This window comes from Melanerpes formicivorus, unplaced genomic scaffold (genome assembly GCF_026170545.1).
Source record: "Melanerpes formicivorus ecotype bairdi unplaced genomic scaffold, bMelFor1.0.p_v2 SCAF_5, whole genome shotgun sequence".
NCBI lineage: Eukaryota > Metazoa > Chordata > Aves > Piciformes > Picidae > Melanerpes > Melanerpes formicivorus.
In genome coordinates this window covers 16,302,970-16,324,837 of record NW_027142357.1, presented here as the reverse complement: position 1 = coordinate 16,324,837, position 21,868 = coordinate 16,302,970, and the positions used below count along the sequence as shown (strand labels likewise).

Sequence of the window (21,868 nt, the reverse complement as noted above, 5' to 3'; positions counted from 1 at the left end):
TGATTGCAATAAAGGGCAAAGACTGAATGACACCTAATTATTATAACAACAGAAAAGTAATGGAGTAAGGACCATTGTTAGTGTAAACATGCACTGATTATTCAGAAATACAGAAACAGATACCAAAGGCTTTATGATTCAGGTCAGAATATTGACTAAAAATTATTATTTTTCAGGAGTATTTTCCCATTTTGAATTCAGTTATAGTATCGTGGAACCTCTGTATGACATCTCAGGACATGACTCGCAAGTAAATTAATAGCAATAACTCTGATACAGGAAAATTCAGAAAAGGGATGCAGGTCAATTATTAAATATTTTAATTTAAGAGCTTTAGTCAAAATGTAACAGATTTTCAATGTTTTAAGTGTATTTTGTTTTATAACTTTGATATTGTAAGCTTCCCTCAGAAATAACTTTTGGCTTAGTACAAAACATTTTAAAGGCATGTATTAAGCTTTTATAAGGGTAAAATATACTGAATTCATTTCAACACAGCAAGCTTTTTCTCAACAGCAGCTTTTACGGAAGTATCATTTGTAGATTCCCTTAACAGATGAACTAAATTATTTACTTCTAATGTACATTTGCTGGAGACAAAACAAATTCTGGTAAAATACATTTAACCTCCGGTTGGAGATGGAGGAGAGCACACGTGACTATGATTATGATTTAACTTAATGCTTAAATAATTGCCACTTCCAATCTTTCCTCCGCTAGGTCAGCTCAGAAGGAATTACATTGACCATACTTTTCAAATAACTACCAAATGCAGTATCCCATTCCACTTTATTTATCATTCGGTCAATTATTCTTTTTACCTTTCAGAGAATTTTTTCAAAGAATCTAATTTTGAGAAAATAATATTGTCTACATGTCTCAAAATAAACTACACCAGTGACTGAATGCCCCACTTTCCTGTGAATGAAACATAAGTTACTTTCATGAATAAATGAACAAATTAATCTGTAGAGAGATTTGGAATATACGCTTTTTAAAAATTTGTCAAATATCTACATCTCTTTGATACAAGGAATTTTAACTTTCTCACTCCTTGCACCTGCAAAGAGATTTGACAGTGTGACCATCTCTGCTGGTTCCCCTAAATGGACAGCAGTGACTGAATCAGCACAGTTTCTTCCATAACCAGACCCTTACAGTCAGTGAAACTACATGATTCACAAAGTCAGCTAGATGATGTATTCTGTGGGTGAAAACAGAATGCTGTAACGCCAAGTAACAGATTTCAGCTGTGAGATGCTCAGCAGGAACTTACACTGATACCTAGAAAATAATTTTTCAAAAGCACAGGGGTATTAAATAAGTATCCCAGTTAATTCTTCTATGATATACTAATTAATAGCCTAACATGGAGCAGCTGTCATGGAATCAGATTCTGTTGCATTATTGGAACTCTTGAAAACACCAGGAAGCTGCCTTCTCCAGCTTGCAAGCATAACCAAAACTGTGTACTGAAAGCTGCCCAAGAACAGGCTATGCTGACCATTCATCACTTCAGGATCTCCTGGAAACAGGATGACTTGATTTATTTGTTAGGCTGTTGCTAAGCTGCATTCACGCTTCCTCAACATACACTTCTGTGAGCCCCAGCCTCTAGTCAAGCATTTGCTTCTTTCTTCTTCCTTAGACTCCATGAGACAAAGATATACACATTCTATTTCCTATCCATTTCCTATGCATTTCCTATCACAAATACTTCTGTGGCACAATTTAAGAGTCATGCAGGCATTTGGTGAGATGAACTAATGAAACTCTCTCTTGCAAGCAACATGATCACAGTTTGAACTACTATGTCCACAATTTGAAGATTTGATCGTCAATGCTTCAAGTCCAGAAACCTTAGAAACATTCAGTGTATTACTGGAGTAGTGCACTAGAAATTCAGTATGCTCCAAGGCATTTATTACAGCAGCAGACAACATTTGACCTCCTTTTTGGATAAAAAGTATGCATTCTGATATGTATAATATTATTAAATACATATCCTTTTTTCTACCAGAAGGACTGTGTTTATCATAATAATATAATTTAAATACCTTCACCATTTCCAGCGGTCTAATGCAAACAAATATTGCTACAACACCACTCACCCTTGATGAGATTTCCTTGTGCTTTATGAATGTAGCAATTACCTATATTTGTTATTTTGTCTTGCTGAATCAAACGTGTTCAAAGCAACTGACAGCTATATCCAAGGGATCTAGTTTATGCATTACCGAAACATAATCTGCACTAATTAAAAAGTCCTCAGGCTATTAAAGCCCAAAGACAGACTAAAAATCATGTATATAATTGAACCCACAGAGCTAAATATCCTCCTGAAATAATTTTAAAATATTAAAGCATTTAAAAAAACCTATAGGACCATAACTGGAATAAAATACAGTGATTTTATCCAGAACAACCTAAAAACATTCTCCACAAGAAGTTTAAATTCTTTGTTTAATTTGGGAATAGACTAGACTAGACTAGACTAGACTAGACTAGACTAGAATAGAATAGAATAGAATAGAATAGACCAAACCAGGTTGGAAGAGACCTTCGAGATCATTGAGTCCAACCCATCATCCAACACCATCTAATCAGCTAAACCATGGCACCAAGTACCCCATCAAGTCTCCTCCTAAACACCTCCAATGATGGCGACTCCACCACCTCCCCAGGCAGACCATTCCAATGGGCAATCACTCTCTCTATGAAGAATTTCTTCCTAACATCCATTCTAAACCTCCCCTGGTGCAGCCTGAGACTGTGTCCTCTTGTTCTGGTCCTAGTTACCTGGGAAAAGAGACCAGCCCCCACCTGTCCACAACCTCACTTCAGGTAGTTGTAGAGAGCAATAAGTCTCCCCTGAGCCTCCTCTTCTCCAGGCTAAGCAACCCCAGCTCCCTCAGTCTCTCCTCATAGGGCTTGTGCTCCAAACCCTTCACCAGCCTTGTTGCCCTCCTCTGGACATGTTCCAGCTAGTCAAAATCTTTCCTAAACTGAGGGGCCCAGAACTGGACACAATACTCAAGGTGTTATATATATCTATTTTATTAATTTTGTTATTTCCATCTGATCTAGTGTGAGGTGTTCCTGCCCATGGCAGCAGGGTTGGAATTGGATGATCTTTGAGGTCCCTTCCACCCCAGCAAGTTCTGTGATTCTGTGTGATTCTGTGATCTAGATTTTATTTGACTTATTTTCTTCTCAGCATGAATAAAGAGCTGTGTTTACAAGGAACGGAACAGCTGTCATGACTGAATTATCAGACTACATTTATTTCCTGTTTGACTCCAGATATCCTTCTTCCACTACCTTCAGCCAAGTGGCAGGTACTAATGGAGAAAATTCTGCAAGGTTTGTCAGAATTATTTATAACACCTATTGAGTAAGTTTGAACTTCTTCCACAGAAAACTGCTGAAGGACTGGAACTGTGAGTTTCACAGGTTATTTTCAGATGACAGTGAACCTCTGCTTCAGCTACTGAAGTGCTAGATCTCTTTCAAGGAAGTGTTAAGTACAGCTTATAATTATTCCATACTAAGAGATGCAGTAGTCCTAAAATATGCCTGCGAAACAAGCTTATTATTTGACATAGGTCCACAGATAATTAAGCTCATAGAAAAGCAGCATTTACATATGTCTGATTTCACTGTGGTTTCCAACTTTCCATCATCTCAGAACCTTTTCTATGGGATTCTGACAGTCTTTGCCCCAAAACAATGTTTCATAATTATGAACGTTTATTCCTAGTACCTCTCCCTGTTTCTAGGAAGTCTACTCTCAGAACTCCATAAATGAAGCCTGTTCTTTTTCTGCCTTTTCCCCAACCCAGTTGCACATAGTTTTATAAAAAAGCATGTATGGAAATGAATATATGTATATAGTTTTTAAAAAATGCTGTCTGATGGTAAAATTAAAAGGTATAGTGCAGAACAGAGGAGTAATTAATGGGTTTGAATTCTACAGCTGTTTCCAGCTGATTGTTGCACTGTAAATAAAGATTCAAGGTGCCATCAGCTTGCTTGTTTGTGTGTGCTTCAATGTGCACACATAACTCTATAGAAATATACAGGCTTTCCAATCAACTCAAATGAAGTAACAATATACAGGGGGGAAAAACTTATCTCCTACTGAAAGAAATTGTAAATGATCACAGAGAAAAAAAAGTTCAGTCTTATAAAAAGAATAGTGGTTTTCCTAGAGTAATGCCTGAGATTTAATTTTCAAGTAGCATAAATGGTTCCCCAGAGCTGTGCACCAAGCCAGGCTCTTCCTTGATCCTTGGCTACATTACTGAACACACTCTGTGACATACTTTGTACTTGAACCTTTGTGTTGACCTTAGTTTTGATTTTTCTTGTTGGTGGGTTATTTGGTTGGTTGGTTCCTTGGTGGGTGGTGATTTGGGGTTTCTTTTAACATCTCTGTGTCTGTGAAGAATTGCAGAAGGTCCTTCTGCAATAGGTGGGGGACTATTGGCTGGACCATTTTGTTATTCTGTTTAGTAGGATGTATGTTCTAGCAGAAGGATGTATTAGAAGGATGCTCCTAACCAATTCCCTCTTAGTTGCTGTTCCTAATCTGACTGTAGAGAAATTTAAAAGGGCTTTCACCCAGCTGCTGTTGAAGTCTGTCTCTCAGAAAGGTGGGGAAGAAGACAAGATTTTTAGGCTCCTGGTCGAAGCTGAGGTCTTCCACTGTTAGGATATGTAAGCAGTGGGTCAGTAAATTCATCAGGACAAAATCCAGGGCTCAAGCATAATTTTAAAATAAAAAGCTTGGTTATTTCCATGTGAGTTGCAAAAACTGAATCTTTGCTCCTAAGCCTGCAATACTTTGTACCTTATAAAACTAATCATCATTAATTTTTTTATCTTATAAGCCAAATCTCGGGAACTATTATACCCTTTAAAGCATGCAACCTCCTTCTGGGACTTTGTTAATAAAAGTAATCTGTACTCAGATGGCTTTCTCTCTGCTTTACTTGGTGTAGTAATTGCTATACCATAACAATTACTTTTATCCATACATGAATTCCTATGTAAGAAAATTACTGAAGTAATTTGAACTTTATGAAAATGTGCATGCTCAGGCTCACCAGGAATGAGCAATTCTGCTTACAATATAAACTACTATTTCTAATCTACTAATGAGTTCCATTAACTCAGTTCCAGACTCCCAACAGTGGTAGCTTTGTGCAGGACAAAGAACCTGTATTCTTTGGTGGGAACAAGGACAAACAAGCTAATTTCAGCCTCCACTGCCATTAGACTCAATGATATACTGCTTTTGTTCCTTAAGGGTTTGCTTTCCAGAAGTTAGAGACCTTTGAGTGCTTATCTCGAAAGATTTCAGTGCAGATTTAGACTACAGAATACTTGTCATGCTATTTAAAATGCAATTATCTTTGCAATTTGCTATGCAAAGGAGTTCACTATGAAGGTCCCAGTGGCAAGTATAGTCTCTCTTTGGCATACAGTAAATATCTTAATTTACTAACTACTTTTAATGGGGAAGTGTCAGATTTTAACCAGCATTATACATAGCATTGTCCAACTAAGAAACAGAGGCTCAGCCTGTATTTTTAGCTTCACACAAGTTTAACATAAAGGCCACCAGGTTGACAAAATTTGCCACTCTGAGTCTGAATTTCACGTAGACTGCATTAATCCAAGGAAGTTAAATTAAAATCAAAATCAATCGCTACAAATCAAAATTAAGGGCACAGAGAATAAAATAAAAATAAATAATTTCCCCACCCCCCAAAATTAAAAAAAAAAAAAAAAGGAATAAAAGCTGAAAAGTAAATTTAATTAGAGTAATTCCATTTTAAGGCATTGATTTAGCAAAACTGATATAAATATATCCATAGTGGCATATTAACTACCAATACATTTAAAAATATTTCCTTTAAATTCATTCCATTTTCTAGCAAAGCCCAGGTCCCTGGAAGTCACACAAGATGGTTTGTCCAAAGTCTACTCAGTTAAGATTAATGTAACTGAATCTGGAAATGTTTTTATTATATATGAGCCCTTTTCAAGTCATTGAGGTCTCTAATGCTTTTGAAATTGTGCATTTAACTTGGGATTGCTACTAACACTTGTGAAAGTGTCCCTAAAATCTGCATTGTGTGGACGGGAGCGTGGTAAGGGAGATCTTCCCTGTTACATTTTGACAGCTTTTTACAGAATTGGACCTGCATGCACTCTGTGCTAAGGACATCATTGTAGGTGGTGGTGGGGAGATTCAGACTGGACATAAGGAGGACGTTCTTCACCATGAGAGTGGTGAAGCCCTGGAATGGATTGTCCAGGGAGGTGGTTGAGGCTCCATCTCTGGAGGTGTTTAAGACCAGGCTGGATGAGGCTCTTGACAGCCTGATCTAGCATGGGATGTCCCTGTCCATGGCAGGGAGGTTGGAACTAGATGATCCTTGTGGTCCAACCCTGACTGATACTATGATACTAAGTGATCCTGCCTGACAATATAATCTCTGAAAAATGGACCACTTTTACCAGCCTCATTTGCTATTGTTCTAATTCTTCATAGTTTTCAAATGAGTAGGCTTTCTATCAGCAGATACCCCAAATCCTTGACTGTAACGGTTTGGGGTGTGAATTGCATGCTTCAAAAGAAACTTTAAGCAGTGTATCAAACATGCAAATTTGAAGAGGGAGGGAAATACAGAGAGAGTGAGGCCCATAAAATAATCAGTATGACTTAAACATAGTATGGAACCAAGACATACACTGCATGCTCCAGCAGCATTGAAGAAATTTTGGAAGACATCTTTACAAGACCATTCTGCTTAGAAACAACTCAGTGGCCAGCACACTGAGATATAAACTGCAAGTTACTAGTTAACTGTGATATAGTACACATCTTAAAATTCTTTCAAGAAGAACAAATTTAATTGGAGTCAACCCACATTAAGCATGATTGCCAGTAGTACTGCCAGCAACAATAATCATAAACAAAGCATCAAACATTACAAAATAAATCACAGCTTTTCATGAATTTATGTATTTACAGGCCAGATTATAGTATTCTGACTCATCTTTGTGATAATTTAATTCCAAAATAGCCTATTTTTTTCAGTGATAGAATACTCAGCATGATTATCTCTGTGGCCTGTGGGGGAAGAAAATCCACCCTTCAGAAAATTCTTATGACTTTATACTGTGGAGATTGGGCAAGCGGGGGAGACAAGAAGTAGGCAAACTCTCCATCTGACCTTTAGAATCTTATCTTGCTGCTAAAAGGCCTAAGAGGCACACATGATTCTTATGACATGCAGACCTTCATCTTATGTCAGTTATGATTGCATACAAAGACCGAATTTCTATAATGCAATTCCAAGCATCCTTTTCCTTTTCTGTTTTTCCCATTAGACTTACCTGGTTTCATCAATATAAACTGCCTCCAGCACAGATGCTGCATATTCAATATTCTTTTTTAAATCCACCACATTAATGTCACCCTTCTCCAGCTGCTTTACTAGGCATCTTAATCTGTGAAAAAAAGAAAATAAATATATCAGTGCATGGCTTATATCAAATTTCAGTGACTGTATTTTCTATTTGAAATATTGGAACCAACACAGCAGCCAGTGTAGAGACAAGAGACCATCACTGCTTCTCTTCTCTTGTTTAAAAAACTAAATTAAAAAATCTAAATTTATAACACATATAACAATGATGAGTTGCATGTTTGTACAGCTTGGTAAATTTGTGTGATCTGTTAAAAAAAGGCATATACCTTCTTGCAGGTTTGAGAGGACTCAGTAACTGCCATTACAGTGATTCCAGACTATTTTGTGAAGTTACTATTATGCCTGAGTCTCTAATACCTTTTAAATAACAAATAAATAGTTTTCTTAACTATACTTTTCCTGTTCTTAGACAGTTGATTATATTTTTTTTAACATCCACTGTATACTGATTTTGCTTTATTTAAGTGTCTTTAGTTTTCATTTTGGCCTCCAGTATGTTTTTGCTGCAGAATTTGCATTTCATATTAGTGTGAGTTAATGTGGAACTCCACTATTTCTGTATTTACAGAAAATTAATCACTCCAGATGAAAGGTGGTGCCTGTAGCATTAGAAAAATCCAAATATTTTCCCAAATATGCTTTTACTTTTAGTTTTGAGAACTTTATTTTACATTGTAAACAGAGATACACCCAAAAGGGATTTTGTAATGCATCTTATTGCCTGTGTAGTAATACATTTATGCAGATAAACTCCTTGGATACCAGATTTTTCCTAAACTCTGTGATGAGAAGAACACTTCTCACACAGCTCAACTTAACTATAGAATAGTCACAGAACTGGAGTCAAATGGAAACCTTAAGGAGTAACTGTATAGTGTTGTGACTAAATGGATGCTTAAAGAAGTATGGGCATTTTCCTTCTTTCTGTGTATCTCTGAGTTGAAATAATCTACAGTTTTATACCATGTAAGATAAAGGTTTCTGCAATTTATGAGACATCATTATTTTAACATAACTTTCATTAATTTTTTTATATGCATGAAATGTGAAAAAAAATGCCATGAAACAAGGATTTAGTTTAAAAGTGGATTGAAATTGAGTCAGCACTATGATGACTTTAAATTAAGAAATCGAATCTATGACATGAAAAAGCTTACGTAAAAATACAGGATGTGTTCTATAATACTATCTTATACACTACATATTATTTTTTTTTGGCATAGACAATATTTGATTTGACCTAACTGAACTGTATTAATAAAATTTAAAAAAAAATCAAAAACCAGTGATATTCAGATACTCAAAACAAATACCTCATAAACCTGGAAAATACTGCTCTCCTATACAATCACTTTCATGCTTTTTCTGTAAATTTAGTTGTCCTAAGTATTATTATGTCCAACCTGCAAGGATAATTTCAGCAAATAGAGCTTAAATCTCCTCTTCATTTCTCAAAGTCTTAATTCAATTCAAATTTGCATAGACCATACCACAGGTAAGTTTTTTAGCAACCATATTTTCTTGGTATGCTGCAAAGTGCACTGCATATCAATGGAATGGAAAATTCAGTATTAAAAAATGTCTTAGAGAAGCAAAGTGGGTGGATGAAATACTGTGGGAGCAAATCACCTATACAGAAATAACCTTATGCATGAGGAGGCAGTTCCAGCACGTAACACCTGCCACATCAGAGGTATGTATCAACTGAAGAAGCTAATTATTAGACACTCGTCTGTCCATAGCCAACACATGCACTGTAACTCTCCTGTGATATCTACACCTCAATAATGCACACAAACACAGACACAGCTTCTCCTGAGCCCAGTGACAAAATGCCCGGGTGAATTTGGCAGCATTGTCATCACTACTTACAAATAGCTGTAGGGCGGTTCTACCACTTGCACTATTTCCTTTGTGTTTGACTGAGCATGTCTCCAAATCACACTTTCCAAAGTGGAAGCAAAAGTTAATTTAAAAATGCAACACTTCACAGCAGGGGGCCAAGCTATGGTCAAGCAATACTAGCTCAAAATGTCCTCAAATCTTTGATAAAACTATATTCAGTCATTCTACATTTTCTCAGGGCATAGATCAGATGACAGACATGTAGAATCATTTTACACTAGAAAAAGACACGGAATACCTGAGGAAGCCTTTAAGACACAACGACATTGCAGTATCTTGCTGCACAGGTGGCAGTCAACTGACGTAGCTTGACCTGCAGTAGTTTATAGACTAGGAGGAATGCAGAACACAGCAACAGACTGAACAATCTGTAAAAGCTACTCATGCAAAATTAAAGTGATTCTGAAGAGGTTACAGAATCACAAATGGACACATAATTCAATGATAACCAGTGACCTTGCTGTTATGCATCCATGCTTTGTGGAGATGCCCTTAAGGGTATCTGTAGCTTACCCAGTGCACATCTATTATAAAGTCACATGATAATTTTATTTGGAAGAGGCCTCCACCTGATCCAAGGTCTTGCTCAGAGCAGAACTCACCTACAAGTTAGGTATAACTTCAAAGTTAGATCAAATTTCTCAGAGATATTTCCACTCAAGCTTTAAATGCATGGAGATTTCTCAAGTTCACTGGACAACCAGTTTCATTGTTTAACCAGCCTCATGGATTATTTATTCTCAATATCTAACTGAAATGTCCCTTGTGGCACCTTGTGCCTAGTGACTTCCATCCTTTGATGTGCACCTCCAAGAAAAATCTCTCTCTACAACTTCCCACTAGGAAGGTGGACATGCAATAAAATCCTGCCACAGCATTGGTGATCAGACACTTGCGAGATGATGACCATGAGGTCCATGCCAGAAAACAGAAAAATGATCTTCCAATGCAGCAAAATCAAGTGGGCTATAACTCCGTATGAATGATCTGTATATACTCATCATGTATTAAAGTGAAATAGTTAGAGTTTAAGAGCTGATATTTAAGTAATGAAACCAACATTTTAGTAAAGAATAAGTACATCAATTCCTAAGACAAATCAACAAGTGTTAAAATACTCATAGTCCAGCATTCCTCAAGACAATGAAAACTGTAAAAAGGACAAAGAGAAATAAAAAAGAATTATTACTCCAGTTGTGTTGGACAAGATTTTATTGATTTGCTTGGTTTCTCTTCATTAAGTATGGTAAATCTGAAACATAAGAAACACCACTAGAAAACCTGAAATGGTACTTAAATTGTAGCTAAGTGTATTACCCTGCCTGTGAACTATGCTACTTAGAAATAACAGTAACAAGAGAAAACTGGAGGGGTTATTTTATGGGAAAATGGACTGTCTGAACTGCTTTAAAGTGGAAAGAAAATTATATGCAGAGTTGATGTGACATGACATGTAAGCGAATTCATAGAGAAAAAGGAATAGATTATTTCGCTCAAGACAATGGAAAACTGCATTTTAAAACTAGCAGCCTCAGTTTGTAAGGGAGAAAGAGACATCTGCAACTAATAAAGTGAGTGGGTGGAGAACCAGCTTTTGTCATATTGGGTAAACACCATTAACTGAGCTGGTATTAAATTAATTTATTGACAGTTCAAATGAGCACCGCTTCTACCAATCTTAAGCAGTGCTATTTGCGAGGCTACCAGGACCAGCATCAGCCCAGCCTTCACCTCCTCATGCAGCTGATGCTCATGTTCAACTTAAGGCAAGAAGTTTTGAGGCCCACCCAGCAACACAGGCAAATCAGAAGAAAACTGAGATTTTACTAGGAGCCAAAGTATAATGTTCTTGATTAACAGTATTAAAATAATGAATCATTTGTTCCCTCCTTTCTCATTAAAATTCTTTCATTTTGAATTAAAATGTTGATAAATGTACTCTAACTTTCAGGGTTTGCACTAAATAAATTGAAGATAGATTTCAAGTTATTTGAGATAGTTTCCTATGATAGTTTCAGTAACTACAGGGAAAATAGATAATTTTATTAAAAAAAAAAAGAAAAGAAAAAAAAGTAATCAGTGATTAAAAAGGTATTTTTGCAATATCATAATGAGAAAATGTTTTATACTATGGAATTAAAAAAACAAAAACAAAAACAAAAACAAAAAACAGTTTATCAAGATAAATATGTTAAGAAATACTGAACGATTCTCTTAAACACAGATTAAATAGCCAGGAATGAGATTACTGAAGAAGGAAGGAAGATTGCAAGGTAGAGGAAGACAAGTTGGACAGTTTTAATATCAGATTTTAAAGACACTGCAGAAAATAACTGAGAGTTAAAGGTTCAGTTTAACAGTCTTCAAGAAGCAGAAAAGGAAAATTCAGCCTCAAGTTAGCTTCTAAACCTGAGAAAAGGGTACTGTGGCTGTCTTCCAACAGACTGCCTCTAACTGCCATCTGAGTTTCCCCATAACTGAGCACTACAAAGGAGCCGCTTTCTAATTTACACGTCTGGATTTTGCTTAGAACTCTTTTGCAAACTTTGTATTAAAAAAGACGGCTTTTGCCATAGATCTTATTAAAGGGGAAATGAAATAAACTGTAAAAAGTAAACTAAATTAACCTCTCTCTTCTTATTATATTTTGAAATTACACAAAGTCACTGTTAAGATGGGCAACAATCACACAGGCAAATCTTTGAAAATAATAAACACAGGATAACGTTAATTACAAAGAAATAGTTACTCAGATTAACATTCGATAATCATGATGCCAGTTTAAAAAGTATCTGTGTTGGCTAAGTCAACTCCAATTACAAGTTGTAAATAATAATGTTCCCATGAACTGAAGAAAGTTAGCTGTGTGCCAAATGTATTAGCTCCTTGAAAAGATTATAAGCAAATACTGACAACATGTTAAGAAGTTTAAGGATAGAAAAAAAAATCATTTTCTGTAAACAATTGTTTTGTGTTTTGTTTGGAATACTTAATAATGAAGAAGAAAATTAAGTCAATAATTATAATCTTTGTTACAAAAGTGATTTTGGTCTTTAAATGAACATTACAAACTAAATTAATATCACAAAATGATCTGTGAGGTAATGTGAAATTAAAAATAGAGAGGTGAGTAACCATATTCTGACTATGGTTTAAACACCACTAGTTTTAAAATACTTCAGGAAAGTAATACATTCTACTCTAAAACTATACAGAATTAAACCAGGAAGCCAATTTTGCTATCTGCAGTGATAGTGATAGTGATAGTGATAGTGATAGTGATAGTGATAGTGATAGTGATAGTGATAGTGATTCGCACCTTGAGTACTGTGTCCAGTTCTAGGCCCCTCAGTTTAAGAAAGACATCGAAACACTTGAACGTGTCCAGAGAAGGGCAACAAGGCTGGTGAGAGGCCTTGAACACAAGCCCTATGAGGAGAGGCTGAGGGACCTGGGATTGTTTAGCCTGGAGAAGAGGAGGCTCAGGGGTGACCTCATTGCCCTCTACAACTACTACCTGAAAGGTGTTTGTAGCCGGGAAGGGGTTGGTCTCTTCTCCCAGGCAACCAGCACCAGAACAAGGGGGGGACAGTCTCAAGCTGCGCCAGGGGAGGTTTAGACTCGAGGTGAGGAGGAAGTTCTTCACCGAGCGAGTCATTCATCATTGGAATGGGCTGCCCAGGGAGGGGGTTGAGTCATTGTCCCTGGAGGCATTCAAGAGGGGATTGGACGTGGCACTTGGTGCCATGGTCTAGTCATGGGGTCTGTGTTGATAGGTTGGACTCGATGATCCTCGAGGTCATTTCCAACCTTAGTTATACTGTGATACCGTGATACCACAATTTTACTTGAATTCAAAAATTCCCTACATAAATATCCCAAGTTGCAATTATTTTTGTCAATTATTAAAATTTTTCACTCTTCCAATCAGAATATGGATGCATAAAATGAATATTTCTCTAAATACACTATTCTGTCTAATAAATAATTTAAAATAACATAGATTGGAAACCAAACCCAAATTGTAGTAATTAAAATCAACCATGCAAAAAGTTCAGGCTCTCACTTTTTAGAGTGAAAAATTATGTAATAAGAACTTCTAGAAATCTTTTATTATGACAAAGGATTCTGCAAGATGGAAGAAACATACTGACTATGAGAAAGGAAGATCTCAGGTACAGTTATACTATTTGTAATATGTAGCTATAAAAGACTGGACCTGATCGTACAAATGGATGGAAGATACTAGAGAAAAATCCAGAATACAGTAGTAATGATTAAGGAATGATCCCTTGGGGTAGCCTCTCCTGTTACTTTGCTCTTACCTGCAGTTGCAAAATGGCCAATTAACATGCCTCCAAAATGGCTAACCGTTACTTCAAGGTTTTTTTATGGTAGGGAAAACGATGCTGACACAGGGATATTCTGCCAGTCAAGGCAAGATAGCATATCAGTACATATAAGGATTAGAAGCAACAGCTCTTGACTCTGACCTTAATGTGTGCTTCACTTCCCCGAAATTTGAAAAAAGGCAATTTCAAATGCAGTTACCTAATATTTCTTTTAATTAGAAGTTCTATCTCCCAATAAATTTGGATTCTGGAAAATACAAGAAAGAAAAATCACATTTTCACTGCTGCAAATGTGGTTTATGAAATTAATTCTCACACACTGCTCTGTCTGAGCATATGCACAGGAAGCCTTGTGGTTGCTAAGGGTTTCATGAATTACATTCATTTCATGATTATTTTAAGCACATGAGCAGTACACACTGCTCTGTAATTGTGATTCAGTCATTAGAAAATAAATATTGAATGTGCAGCTAATTCAGACAGTATATTTGATATTCCCAAATTTCAATCCCATATTGAACAATTACAATAGAAGGTGTGCAGCCACATAACACACACTGAAATGTACTCTTTCTAAATTATAAAAATATGCATTTTCATAATGATAGAATTACCATGGCTGTTGAAGTATTGATCATGTTTATGCACAATGAAGTGTTTTTTCTTCAGATAAGCATTCTCGATTAGGTTTCAATTTATTTTATCTCAGTCATCCTGTAAATCTATCATTTAGCACTCTAATACTGTATAAATATTATCCTTTGGATCTCATTTAGTAACATGTTCAAGTGTGTTTAAAGGCTTAATCAAAATCTAGTCAAAATACCCATTTTTACCTAGCTGAAATATAGAAAGCCATGAAGTCTTACAGTTCTGACCTGAAACCATAATCTAATCCAGGCTTTAGCAATTTTGAATTTTTGCATTATTCTCAAGAAATCTGATTAAACAAATTAAAAGTATCTGAGAAGTCTTAGTGTCTTAAACTTAGCAACAGTAATGGTCTTCTATTTGCAGCTCTGTAAGCTTTCAACATCATTTCCATCATCACCTGCTGCTCTGGAGAGACATGGCAGAGGAAGTGGCTCATCTGCAATCCTGTTGGTACTGGTTTTCCCTGCTGTTTCTCTTCCATATATTCATCCTTTGCCAAAAGTAACTTTCACAGCATATGCCATCAGCATCAATTCTCAATGTGTGATTTTTTCTCTCACTTTCCTTTGTGACACGCAAGATACAGAATGAAACTTATTTCAGCAAAGCTTCAAGTGTCTTTCAAACCTCTCCTACTTCTGCTAATGAACCATCATCAATGCTAATTTGGTTCCTCTGTTCAAGTGTTTGCTAGGTTGGAACTCAATGAAAAAATCCTCAAATTTCAAATTACCTACTATGTGCATATATTCAGGTGTTTTATGTGTCTTTGGTTAGATTCAACAAATAACCAACTAGGCTTTATTCACCCTAAACTCTATTACTGTTTCTATTGCCTCAAAGTCCATTTCCCCTATACAATATTCCCATTTCACAATCATTCCATGAAATCAAAGACAAATAATGCATGATCTGTAGGATTGATCTGTAAACTGTAAATTATCCTTCTAATGGCTTTTGCTGAATATTTATTTATTTCTGAAGATTGATATATGATCTACAAGGCTCCCCTGAATTGTATATGCAATATATAAATTGCAAGCTAATGCTTTTTCATCTTGAAGTTGCCAAATACACGAACAGTCTGTATATTTCAAAGTCTTCATCATAATCAAGCTATCAACACACTATCAACAACATGCTGGGAAATTAAACGCAAACTCATCACCTGCCAAAAATCATGTTTGAAGATGGCCTTAATACACGTTACTTGCTGGAGCTAATGTAATTAACACACAGAAAAATCTCATGGCCCTTATACCCCATAGTCATCTAAAAGCATTATTTTTTCCTGCAGACACCAGTTTTGAGCACAGTGATCAAAGAAGCTAAAAGGCAGCCTCTAAATCTCCCAAAGCAGTCCCCTCCATCATTTAAAAAAAAATATTCCATGCCTAAAAGATATTTCTAAACAGATGACCTCACACTCAGATATGAGTGTTGGCTTTAATGTTCCAGCAAGAAACTTCTATCCAAAACCTTTGTGACACTGGACATTATCAGAGGAGTGCAGGCCTGGCACATCACGGTGTATGTGCTTCAGAGGAGATCTCTTAGCTGTGCCTCACAGCTCCCAGCCATCTTAACTGCATCCCTCATTCTTGTAAGAAACATCGTGATTTTCTTCTGCCCCAGGGACACAGAGTCATAGGAGATGTTTGCTGTTTTACAGGATTTCCTGCTAGAAAGCATTTGTCCGGATGAGAGTATTATGCTACATGTCCTCTCCCCTTCATGTGATCTGGGCTGTTTTAATATGACTCTGATGCAATAAACATTTGATCTCATCACACAATGCAACAAATTATGTCTGTCTTGTTGGCAACTACAATGATCTGAAAATGTGTTGTCTTCTTTCTCCCATGTTCCCTCTGATGCCTAGGACTGCTACAGACTACATTTTGTTTGAGCTACTCTTGAAAATCAGAGATGAGATAGTATCTTCCTATGAAGTGGTATCTTATCAACTTATTAATTATCACAAATGGTAAGGGTTTTGAAATGGATCTCTCATTGCTCTTTGTTTTATTCTGTCTCTTCTCTAATTCACTTTGAAGTCATTGGTATGCTCATCTTGAATCAACATGAAGAAAATCTCAATTCCTTGGGACCAAAAAAAAGCCTGGGTTGGGTATTGATACTCATCCTTTGAGAACTCCATGCAAGAAGGTAGAAAATCCCTTTAGAAACACTAAGAGAAATCTATCATTACTACTAAGACAATATTTTGCTGTCATTGTGTAGGCTTTCAAATTTTTTTTATTATTTTTTGTTATGTGTGCAACTTCTGCATTTGTTAAGGACAGAAGGTTGGTAAGTGTTCTGCACTAAAAATAATGTCATTGTCCAATGATCAAAGAATCTGCATCTATGACCACAAATACCCTTTCCTCTACTTGATAAAGTCACATATAAATGAACAACTCAGGAAATGTCCTTCATTAACATTACAATAACATCATCTTGTTTTGTGATTTCTCTGTGGAATCAAAGTACATTCAATACTATATATTCTGCACTTAGGTGTTATTTTGATTTCCCCAATACAGAAAGTAGAACTAGAATGAAATTTCTTTTCTGCGTACCATAGGTCAACAAAACTTTACAGCTAACGCTTCTGGTAAGATTTGATTTTGTTTTATTAATATTTACTAATTTTTTTGAGACATAAGTCTGTAGAATCTGGATCCTGGTAAGTAACCTGGATCTTCTGTGTTTATTTACAAACTATTTTATATCTATTCCTCACCTGTTGGCTTCCTGCTTGCTTGCTTAATATGCCAACTTTCATTCCATTTCTCTCAACATACATACAGCATTTTCTTATGCTTTATGAAGTCAACAGAGCTAACAGAAGGACCTAAATACAAATGTATTGTAGAAGAAAATATTTTTGAAATTGCAGTAGCTCATGTTCAGTCTAAGAACATGGTCAGACATGGTGACCTGGTTATCTCTCTGTGCCCTATTCCATCCCATTTTTTTCTAGAAATTACTGCCTCTCCATATCTGACAGCACAAGTGCATGTGTAACAATATGTCTTCAGCCCAATACTGACAAATTATCCGATTCACCCTCGAGATAATTTACTGTATGGGGGCTTCCACTGAACTGTTTGCACAGAAGAAGATTAGGGGTCATGTGTATGTGCCATTTATGCTATCAGATGCATCTAGGTAGCTGGTTTAGCTGGCCTAAAAGGTCAACATAACAATCAAAATAATCTCACTTTAATCCAAGCTCTAACTTGTCATTTGGTTTAGAAAGCCTTCTGTCCTACCTATAATTAAGCACCCAAAGTACCAGAATATAAAAGTTATGCTTTTAATAGAATATATCTAGGGGACAGGGCCTCAACTCCCTCCATCAGACCTTCCAGAGCCAATTTACCTTGAATTGTATTTTCAAAGTGTATTATGGGTCCCCAGGAACAAAGTATAGATCTCTACTTGTTGGCATAAAATTGTGAAATGTAAAAAATAAAAATATTTGCATTATGAGCTATTATGGACTACTGAAAAGATATTAAAGCACTCTGAGAGTTAACATAGTCTGCCTAAAATGTAGAAAAAAAATATCACCACCTTGATTCAGATGTCTTTTTTACTGAATAATTAACAGCTTCAACAAATCTATTTTCACTAAAAGGCTTTTTCATTCAGAAGACAGAGCACAACAGCTGTAGTAATTAAAGTGCAATTTTGCTGTTAAATGTTACCATTTCAGTGGTTCTGAAGAAAGGATATAGTACATGTAATGTATATGACAATGTGAAAATATGAAGAGGGCTTTTATTTAAAATTGCAATACTGTAATTAAAATGAAGAGGAAAAAAAAAAGTAGGAGATGCTAGAATCCAGAACTCTATGATATATGCAAAACTAACTTCTGGCATTCAGAATTGTTAAAAATAAATGTTCTGCTGAAGAATTGCCAAATCAAAGTCTTTCAAACTAGGTCTTGATAATGAGTAGAACATTAAAAAGCTTCAACATACTTCAGAGCTATATGAATGTTTAAAAGAGAAAAGAATCAATTGTGTGAACTCTTTCCCTACGTACTCTAAGAATTATGATTAATAGAATTAAATGTAACATGACTATTACAAATGTGAGCTTTTCCAGGATTTGTCTACGTGAGAAAATAAATTTGAATTAAGATCAGGTAAGAAACTGAAATTCACTATTTGTCCTTGAGTAGCTTCATCTTTGAATGCTTCTGAATGAGCAGAATAGGAAAAAAATCAAATCCCTGGAGCTCATCAGAAAAAAAAAAAAATCTCTGGTAAGTTATTCTTGGACTATATCACATTAAACTCATTATTTAGCATATAGTATATGCACACTATATGCACATTAGGTTTGGATCTGGAAACAGTTGTGATGGCAATTGTAATAAACCAGACTGTAATTAACTTCCAAGATATCATTTTAATCTTTTGTTGATCATCATATATGTAGCTGCCTGTTTATATACATTTTACAAACATTATGAGCAGACTAGATTGAAAATTCAGAACCTAATGCCCAACCTGATCATGGCAAGATTCAGATAATATTCAGTATTAGAATAATAAGGAAATGGTACTCATTCATCAAGAATTTTGAAGCACAAAACATTTTAGTTAACACCCCTGTATCTCCAGACATCTCTCAGCCCAAATGGGTAACAGCAGAATTTATCAGAATGTACCACATTTCCTACAGAAGAGATGTATTGGGGTATCCTGGCCTGTGCCAGGAACACTGTGGCAGACAGGAGCACGAAGGACATTCTGCCCCTGTACACTGCACTGGTTAGGCCACACCTTCAGTACTGTGTCCAGTTCTGGGCCCCTCAGTTTAGGAAAGATGTTGACTTGCTGGAACGTGTCCATAGGAGGGCAGCAAAGATGGTGAGGGGTTCGGAGCGCAAGCTCTATGAGGAGGGAGCTGGGGTTGCTTAGCCTGGAGAAGAGGAGGCTCAGGGGAGACCTTCTTGCTCTCTACAACTACCTGAAGGGAAGTTGTAGCCAGGTGGGGTTGGTCCCTTCTCCCAGGCAACCAGCACCAGAACAAGAGGACACAGTCTCAAGATGCGCTAGGGGAGGTTCAGACTGGAGGTTAGGAAGAAATTCTACACAGAGTGATTGCCCATTGGAATGTGCTACCTGGGGAGGTGGTGGAGTCACCATCATTGGAGGTGTTTAGGAGGAGTCTTGATAAGGTGCTTGGTTGCATGGTTTAGTTGATTAGGTGGTGTTGGATGATGGGCTGGACACGATGATCTTGAAGGTCTCTTCCAACCTGGTTTATTCTATTCTATTGTGATTATTTTTTTTAATTTTTATTTTAGAAAGAATGGTGTTTAATTAATTATCACTCTTTCCTAAGGTAAAGTAACAGACTGTGCCTTATAAAGCACCTCTTGTGCATTTACGGAAAAAAAAACCCAAACCAAAAAAATCACTACGTATAATTCTCAGGCTTTCTGTCCAACACAATGACCATCTCCCTTAGATGATAAATGATACTGAGCTCCATCACTTTCTAAAAAATTCCCACAGAATCACCAAGGTTGGAAGAGACCTCAAAGATCATCAAGTCCAACCTGTCACCACAGACCTCATGACTAAACCATGGCACCAAGTACCATGTCCAATCCCCTCTTGAACACCTCCAGAGATGGTGACTCCACCACCTCCCTGGGCAGCACATTCCAATGGCGAACGACTCTCTCAGTGAAGAACTTTCTCCTCACCTCAAGCCTAAGCTTCCCCTGGTGCAGCTTGAGACTGTGTCCTCTTGCTCTGGTGCTGGTTTCTTGAGAGAAGAGACCAACCCCCACCTGGCTATAACCAGCCTTCAGGTAGTTGTAGACAGCAATAAGGTCTCCCCTGAGCCCCCTCTTCTCCAGGCTAACCAATCCCAGCTCTCTCAGCCTCTCCTCAGAGGGCTTGTGTTCAAGGCCTCTCACCAGCCTTGTTGCCCTTCTCTGGACACGTTCCAGCAAGTCAACATCTTTCCTAAACTGAGGGGCCCAGAACTGGACACAGTACTCAAGGTGTGGCCTAACCAATGCAGAGTATAGGGGCACAATGATTTCCCTGCTCCTGCTGGCGAAATGAACCACATAACAAAATTCATCCAGCTACATTGTGAAATTGCTTAGAAGTCATCTATTTATTATCTACACAAATACTATACCAGAAAGAGCTTTCAGCTTTTATGCATTTTGGTATAATAGCATAAAGAAATAAAACCAGTGTTGCCTAGGTGAAGACTATCTACACTGATTTTTTTTTATTTTTTTTTTTTTTAAATTCAGCATGTATTTAAAGTTTTGTTACAAAGCCACTGGATAATTATGAAGACAAGAGGGTTGTTTAGAAATAGATGAAGACCTCATGCATATAATAAACATATATAGTTTTAACAGTGCACAGAAGATATTTTATTGCTGTCATCAATGGCGAGCATCAAAGGCCCTTCATTCATTTGCAATGTTTTCTAGCAATGTTTTAGTCCTGAACATACATAAAATCATAAATTACATTGGTTTGAGTTAGTAAATCCTATAGTGTATCTTCTTTTCACTACAGGCCTAGCTAAAAAATAATTCAAGATGGAGTTCTTTGAAAATCCTCAGCACAAGCAGACCTGTGATGATGTCCCACAGAGCCAAAGAAGCAGGCAGCTGAGCTAAGTGGTTGGTGTCAGCAAAGTGGTACACAGACTCTCAAGACAGAACAGCTCACCCATGCACAGAAGTAGGATTCATTATAGAAGTATTTCTTAAACAACAGAATTTCCAAGCTATGTCTTGCTATGTCCTCTAGAAAAAGGCTAAAACTCTGTCTTAAACTAACAACTTTGTGCCATTTAAAGCATTTTAAACTTCCTTTTTTCAATGGTGGTGGAAGAAATGCTAACTTAATCATCTCTGTGTTTTTCAGTAGAATCCCTTACACCACTGTAAGTTTAATACATGTTAGGCCTAAGTCTGCTCTGAAGAAAATTACTTTTTCAGATTTTCTCCCATATTTTCTTGTGACGAATAAGGCAGGTTTTGAGTTGCACTTCTGAGACTTGCCAGCATCTCCAAATCCCATGTTTGTAAAACTGTGGCATTTTTCCAGAACACATTGTCTTATAAATCTTATTCAAACAGAAAAATCTTTGAAAAGCACCTTGTGGACCTACATCAGTGAAAGAACATGGAAACTTTTCTTTTATAAATAAGATTATAGAAACCCCATAAAAGTCAGTTAAGAGTTTTTTTCAGACCTGTTAGAGTTTTTGAGGTTTGAAAAGAAACTAAGATAAATATATCATGATAATCCTATTCATAACACCTATAGAATCTCTGTTTATTAAGCCTGTCATTGCATTTAATTAGCTGCTCATAGCTATTAAAAATACAAACACTATTGTAAGATGGATTCCTGCCAGTGTATTCTCTATTAATAAAAA

The 21,868-nt window shown here is 36.5% G+C and overlaps 1 protein-coding gene across 4 annotated transcripts in view; it reads right to left on the bottom strand.

The window, feature by feature from the left end:
• PDE1A (phosphodiesterase 1A) overlaps positions 1–21,868 on the bottom strand; it is a 219,209-nt gene that overhangs the window by 47,296 nt on the left and 150,045 nt on the right. For all 4 annotated transcript variants that reach the window (XM_068138424.1, XM_068138423.1, XM_068138425.1 and 1 more), the window contains one exon: positions 7,411–7,524. In XM_068138424.1, the coding sequence (XP_067994525.1) occupies positions 7,411–7,524 (114 nt within the window). The remainder of the gene's footprint in view (positions 1–7,410; positions 7,525–21,868) is intronic.